The following is a 7454-nucleotide window of genomic DNA, read 5'->3' on the forward strand; positions in this document are numbered from 1 at the left end:
TGGAGTTAAGATGGTAAAACTTGCCTCAGAGGGACTTTAACTGTGCAACACTGCCATCTGTAGACCATATACAAAGACTGATGGCTCCACAAACTCCCTCAGTTTCTGTTTTTGTAATTTCCTTATTGTCAGACTTACTCTTACATAACAAATCCAAACAAAAGATGCACTCATGATTTGTTTGACACAGAAAAGCATAGAGTGTCTGGCCAACACGTAATTTTCTGTATTTACTTCATTGTTTTAAATGCTTGGTTTGTTCCCACAGGCCAAAGAAATGTAGGCCAGGTGAACTACATGAACTCTAAATTGTCTATCTGGATTTGTTTGTGTTGTGCTATGGCCCTGTGACAGACTGGTAACCTGTGCTGGATGCTGACTCTGCACAGCAGAAAGCGGCTACAGAGCCTAGGTGGATAATTATACATTAGATCCCACTAAGTCCTTCTGATACTGATACTGAAAAAAAAATGTAACATATCTGACAACTTTTCAAAGTATGTCAGATAATGTTTCTCAGTATGTGTCTACTTGTTGCATCACAAAGAACTGCATGGGCGTTCACAGTGAATATTTTAGGTCTACTGATTACAGTTATTTTTTGGATATTTTAACTGTTGTGACTGTCTAGATTGTTCATTGTATTAAAAAAGTTTATTATAAGGACAAGGATAGGTTCACAATATCAAATCATCAAACGATCAAAATATTCAGATTTTATATTTAATATAAATATATTTTATATTTTATTGATAAACAAGAATCAATGCATCGTAAACTTGCACTGATTACAGTGCTCAGTAACGCAACTTTACAGACTATTAGGGAGGGCGCCAGAGCTGTTCTGGACGTAACGTGGTTACGTCATAGGTCTGCGCCACTTCCTTCTCCCTAAATTTTCAATGACAGTTTGTACTCATTTTTCTATGTTTCTTTGGTAACGCAGGTAGTTAAACCATAAACTGTTCACCATGCAGAGAGCCGCACGTATAGCTTTATATGACTGGTCTAATATTGTAGGAGCAACGATGACTCGTCAGTGTTTAAAATGCAGAGGTAAGCTGTACTACTAAAATTTACTTAAGGCAGCGACAGCTAGAAGCAAGCCAAAGTGCTACAAATGCTAAAACAAACAAGCAAACAAAAAACAAAACAAACACCTATTTGCAAATGTAACGTCATTTTATATTTTTTATAAATATTGCTACTGCCGTTTCCGTTTTTACTGTAATATGCGTTAAGTCGTAAGCCCCAGTGTAAGTGGAGCGTTACTGGGCATAATGTTTCATAACAGACGAAGGACAGTTCTCCCAACTCTGACAGGTTTTTGTTATAGATTTATATTTCTCGAACACAAGGGAACAGAAATCACTATCTCTGTTGATACAGTACCTTTCTATCAAACAGATTTTCTCTTATTTATTTATTCATGATATTCAATAACCGTTTAGAGCTTCAAACTGAACACATTTTATCTTACAACATAACAGGGTTTTCTGGTATAGCAAATGTTTGAGCTCACAGTATGAAGAGCCTTGATGGAATAATACTGTTAATAATAATAAGAAGAACAACGAGAATGATGATTCCTTTATGACTTCAATGTTGTTACGTATTGTTATTGTGTTGTAAGCTAAGCATGGCCTCTATGTAACAGTACCCCTGCAGCTGAGCTCGCGTGCTTACAGTGTGGTTCCGCCCCCACGCGACAGTGAGGAGAAGAAGATGTTGGACCGAATGCTGCGCGTGGACCATGCGGGTGAATACGGGGCTAACCGTATCTACGCAGGCCAGATGGCAGTGTTGGGTCGATCAAGGACTGGACCACTCATCCAGGTAAACATGAGAGCACGCAGCTCGTAAGAATGACCACGCCCCTTTTGGGTCAAAACAAGCGCTGGAAAATGGCCAGAGTCAAAATTATCAAACTGGTGTCACTAGTTTTATAAATTTGCCAGAGTCAAATTTATAAAATTAGTGACACCTTGCAGAGAAAGCTTTTGCTCTTCCAATGTTTGATTTTCTTTACTTCCCTTAAGAGTGACAGACAGTAAAAGAAGAGAGCATGAGGCCATACACAGAGAAGATTAAAGTGGTAAACTGGGGAAAATTGTCCACTCACTAGTCCACATCTGTGGCAAACCTTTCATCACCGGTTAGCTAATGATGTTACTTAGTAAAGGAAATGTGTGTCAATTGAGCCTGTAAATCTTAGCGAATTAGAAAAGAAGCTAATTGATAGTGTAACTTAAGTTTGGGGTTTTTTTTCTGTGAAAAAATAAGACCCTACGATAAAATAACTGCTTTTATAATCAAGTTTGGTATTTCGAAGTTAATAATTCACGTTAGTTGAGCTGTCTCCATAGAGTTGGCCATTATTAAGTTCTGGCCTTCACATCATCCATTAATTCCTGATTATGGCCACCTCAGAGGACATTATCCACCTTATACTGTGGTCACTCAGAATTTTTTTTAAAATTTAATTTAATTTATTTGATTTAATTTATGTTCTATGAGGGTTTGACTAATACCTGGGACAATCATCAAGCTAACGTTATGCCAGCAAGATTCAAAGTCCGTAACGTTGCATATGGTCAACAAACTGTAAATAAGATTTGACAGTGTGTTTAACAACAATACTATCTAGCTATCCAGTCGTGTTATTGTAACCAAGCCAGCCTCAAAATGTTCACCAACAAATAATACTCCTGTCCTGTCGGCCACAGCCTTTAGTATGGAGTTGAATAGTGAATGAGATGAAAGGATAAAATGATCTCTTATGTGATATCAGAGAGTCAGCGCAAGAACAAACTGCTATCAAAATGCAAACAGGGGTTCCCTTCGCCTCTGCAGTGTTATTAGTTTACTCACAAAACAGCAAAACAGCATATGTGAGAAATAGATTAGCTTGTTTGTCAGGATATGACATCTCTATGGTGTCATTTATCCACTTGGCAGTGGCTGACTAGAAGGCAGCCTATTTCAACATCAATCATTGATCGTCACTGATGTAACAAAACTCCTTGCCTGTAGGATTTTAACTTCCAATAGCTGAAAAGCAATGTGATATTTTTATTTTATGCTCTTAAATTGGCAAAGACGTTGGTATTTGGATATACTGTCAACCCAATTAGATGGGCTGTATTCACCCACAAAGGTTTGGAGGCTTGACTCAAGTGCAAAGTACCCGGATATGGTGCCCTCATCTATTGAGGATTTAAATAGGCCTGTTTGTAAAACAGATCACTGTTCGTTCACCCGCATTAGACAACAGTTTGGCTCCAAATGTCATTTGACAGTTGTTAAAATCCCAGAAACTGTGTGAGCTGCACACAGTTTTGATTTTTGATGTTCCACGTTTATGTTTGTTTTTCTGTAGCAAATGTGGGACCAAGAAAAGAAACACCTTGAGAAATTCGATGAAATTCTGGCTGAGAACAGAGTTCGTCCCACAGCACTGTTACCCCTTTGGAACGTCGCTGGCTTTGTATTAGGTTGGTACCACTCCTAAGAATACTACAGTATTTATAAGATGATTTACTTTGAAGAGCAAAACAAACGCATAAAAGAATAATTATTTTTGACATTGTAGTTGATTGGGATTCCTTGTAATGTAGCGTAGCGTGGCGAATGTGAAATGCCTTTGTCTTCATATTAAATTTTGTCCACCCTCAAATTAGAACTTGAAGCAAGTATTGGAAATTATGTAAACAGATAATCACAGATCGCTGAGCGTGAACCATTTTTCACTTGTTAATCTGCAGTTTCTAGGTGGCATGCAGCCACTTGTTATTAAATCTGAACTGTGCATTTCTTCTCATTTACATCTGCTCCAGGTGCGTCCACTGCACTGCTGGGAAAAGAGGGGGCCATGGCCTGCACTGTGGCAGTAGAGGAGAGTATTTCCGAACACTACAACAGCCAGATAAGAGCTCTGATGGAGAAGGACCCTGAGAGATACACTGAACTGTTACAAGTGAGTCCGCCACTGTTTTGTTTTCTCTGTAACTCTTAGCTTTTTGTGATGATAAATGAAGAATGTCAAGGAATGTTATTGTTGATTGTTTACGCCTGGTATAATATTACACAGAAACAAATAAGCATCTGAATATAACAACTATAATGTGTCAAAGATTACATGTCAGTTATACATGTCATACAGGAAAAGGGAGGGAGATGTATTGAAGCGGAGGTGTGAGTGTTGCAAAGTTCTAAATTTAAAAAGGAGTGATTTATTGCACTGAGGCCACTTATTCATAATGTCTGATGTAATATGTGTTTATAGTTTGGTTAATGTGTTTTTGTTATACAGTGTGTGTAAATGGTGTACATCTTGGAACTCAAAACACATTTCAGAAAAATATTCTAAGAAACCAAAGTCAAATTTGTACTGATCATGTCACATGACTTATTCCCCATTGGATATCACTGCTAAATGGGAAAGACTGACACCGAATATAAAGAATGGAAACATTTTTCCCATACGTCTCTGGATATTTTCCAAATGGGAAGAATTTTCAGTTAACTCTTTAAAGTAAATGGTGAAAATGGTCTATGTGTGAACCACAGTTTAAACAGTCACAGGGAAACCGTGTAAATAAAACAATTTGTTTTAAATAAAAGGAGCTGTAAAAAAACAAAATAAATGTTCCTGTTACTGGCCTTGTTACTGACTTACTTGGCCATTGTAAGCCCTGTCAGAACAGATTGACACATTTGTCTAGTTAAAGCAGAGTGTTGATATGATGAAATCTGAACAAGTTCACTTACTTGATAATGGATGATGTTGGGGTTTATATTAATAGGTTATAAAGGAATTCAGAGACGATGAGATAGAGCATCATGACACAGGATTGGAGCATGAAGCTGAAACAGTAAGTGTACTTTATCATAGTCTGAATCTAGGTTGGTTGAAAATATTTCCGTTTTTGTGCTTGACAGTTCTGATGTTTTTAGTGATGTTTTGTGTTTGGACTACTGAGATCTACTGATGTATCAGAGAGACATTTTACTTTGACTACACAATCCACGCAAAAACCTGATCACAGAACTCCTTGTAGTATCAAAATAAGATATGTTGATAAATTGTCATCAGTAGTCATGCATGTAACTGTCTTTGTGGTTTCAGTGAATGTAGTTTTAAGTGCGACCATCTAAGTATGTTTTCTTTGTTTTTTGTTAGGTACCTGGATACTGGCTACTGAAAAATGCAATACAGCTCGGCTGCAAAGCTGCAATATATGTTTCTGAACGTGTGTAACATTGTATTTAGAGCAATGCCAGTTTTTCACCAATATTTGCTGTGATATTTTGTCTCAGATTGTATAAATAAATATATTTAAATTTGAATTCTGTTCTGTTTCATTGTAAATGAATCACCTTGTGATTCAACACTTTTGCAATTTTAAAAGTATAGTATACTGACATTCAGTTATCTACATGAACCCACATTTTACTGCTTTGCACAGTGTATTTAATATGTGGGAGGTAACCCTTCCTGAATTAAACAACAACTCTCTATACTGAAGCCTAAATCTCACATTTTTTGTTGCAGTGCTGCCTGCTTGATGATGAGTGATATTGGTGGGAAAAATTGATTGGTGGAATAAAAACTGTACAACAAGATCATCAAGGACTGTGAGTTCAACATACTACAGTTAGCTAACTTAAGTTTTTAATAGGTTTTCTTCATCATAATTTCTGAGTAATTTTGTACCAGCTGGTGCAGTCTTAGACAACAGACGAAGGTCTTATACTTAACATGAATAAATGCCGAAATTCAGGTAATGCGAACATATTGTTACTTCTGTAACATATACAGCCATTGTACCCTTCAACAAACTCTCCTGTAACACATGTAGTTGTTCATATATCACGCTGAGCAATGACTTGTCATCCTGGCCTAACTGCTAAGCACCCTCTCACAGCTGTTCTGGGTACATAAGGTCACTGAGAAAGAGGGATTGACAAGAGGCTTGTCCAGGGGCCCCATTAGGCCTTTCAGCAGGTTGAACAAGGTGTTCATTCCCCTCCTAGTCAATATCAGTTGTCCCCATTGTATGTTGAGTATTGACCCAAGGCCTTTATACCCATGCTTTAGCCTTTTCATGCACTGGAGACATGACGATGCAGAGATTTATGGCCGGTGGCAGGGGCAGATAGGACTTAGTGGTAAATGAAATCCTTTGATGTCTCTTTGCTCTAGCAGACAGTAAGGGTGTTTCAATTGAAAACGTACAATATTTATGAACACAGATGGGTGACATTTTAAAGGAGAGATTAACATAACATATGGTGTCCTACCAAGCAGCTTGGACACCATGAATAAAAATATTCCCTCATTTGGTATATTAATGTTAGTGGAGAGCTCTAACATGTCATTCTATTTTTCATGCCCAATCTGCAGCTGAGACAACTGATCAGTGAACCAGATGACTGACAAAATCACCCTGCAACTATTCTGATAATCGACAAGTCATTTTTAGCCATGCTAGCTGCATTTCTCTAGGGATGGCAATGGCAGCCAGGTGATTGGTTGGTCAGTCAATCTGAAACTGATTGAACAATGGACAGAAAATTCTCAATAACTATTGCTTGGATAATCATGACAGTTTGGGACGACATCCATCATCCTCATCAGGACTCATCCTCAGGACTGTAAAAATCAGTTTCATCCCGAGCAACATCAGCATTTTGGTTGCCCTCAAAGCGTCGTTTGTGTTCTTCTTATTACATAATTACCATTGCATAGAATTAATTAATGGTTTTAGTAATAAATTAGCAAAAAATAATGTCAAACAGACATTCAAGTGTACAACTATTCACACAACTTCTACATACACTGCTTCAAAAATACACCTTCTGAATAACACTTTCACAATAGGAGATTTCTTCAGCCACAATAAAACTAGATGTCACTGAAGCATCATTTTTTTGTCGCAACTTTTGTGAAAATATTTTCTAGTGAATGCAGGCTGCCTTTTAATTTTACAACTTGTGCCTAAGGTTATTATACTTGGCTTTGTGTTTGGTGTCAAAACGCCTCCACGAAATTGGTTCTGACACTGCCTCCTTGTAATTAAGACGTACCAGCTTGTCCCTGTTAGGCACAAACCCGTATTTGCTTTCCCATCGCTCATTAAATTGTTCTCCCTCTGTTGTTAGGCTGCTACTATACTATCAAAATTACTAGCTATCAGAGTGCCACCTAGGGAAATGGCTATATGATATCAAGGGTATACTGACGTCTAGGGGTTAGATGCTTTTAGTGCTCAAATATCAAATTCAGGACACATTCTGTGACATGTAGTTAATAGATATGGGCCACATAAAATGAGGTGCTGGGTCAGATTTGGCCAGAAGAATTGTAATAGTAGAAGATATTAGCATGCTAACATAGTAAACCTATATCATGCCTCGAGGTAAACATTCTTAACATCAGCATGTTAGCATTG

The 7454-nt window shown here is 37.6% G+C and overlaps 1 protein-coding gene across 1 annotated transcript; it reads left to right on the forward strand.

Moving 5' to 3' along the window:
* The first annotated feature begins 846 nt into the window (after positions 1 to 846).
* coq7 (coenzyme Q7 homolog, ubiquinone (yeast)) lies at positions 847 to 5349 on the forward strand. The gene is made up of 6 exons (XM_046404814.1): positions 847 to 1056; positions 1658 to 1836; positions 3380 to 3494; positions 3837 to 3976; positions 4806 to 4874; positions 5183 to 5349. The coding sequence occupies exons 1-6, from the start codon at positions 972 to 974 to the stop codon at positions 5258 to 5260; spliced, it is 666 nt and encodes a 221-aa protein (XP_046260770.1). The 5' UTR covers positions 847 to 971; the 3' UTR covers positions 5261 to 5349.
* The last annotated feature ends 2105 nt before the right edge of the window (positions 5350 to 7454 follow it).

This window comes from Scatophagus argus, chromosome 2 (assembly GCF_020382885.2).
Source record: "Scatophagus argus isolate fScaArg1 chromosome 2, fScaArg1.pri, whole genome shotgun sequence".
Classification (NCBI taxonomy): Eukaryota; Metazoa; Chordata; class Actinopteri; family Scatophagidae; genus Scatophagus; species Scatophagus argus.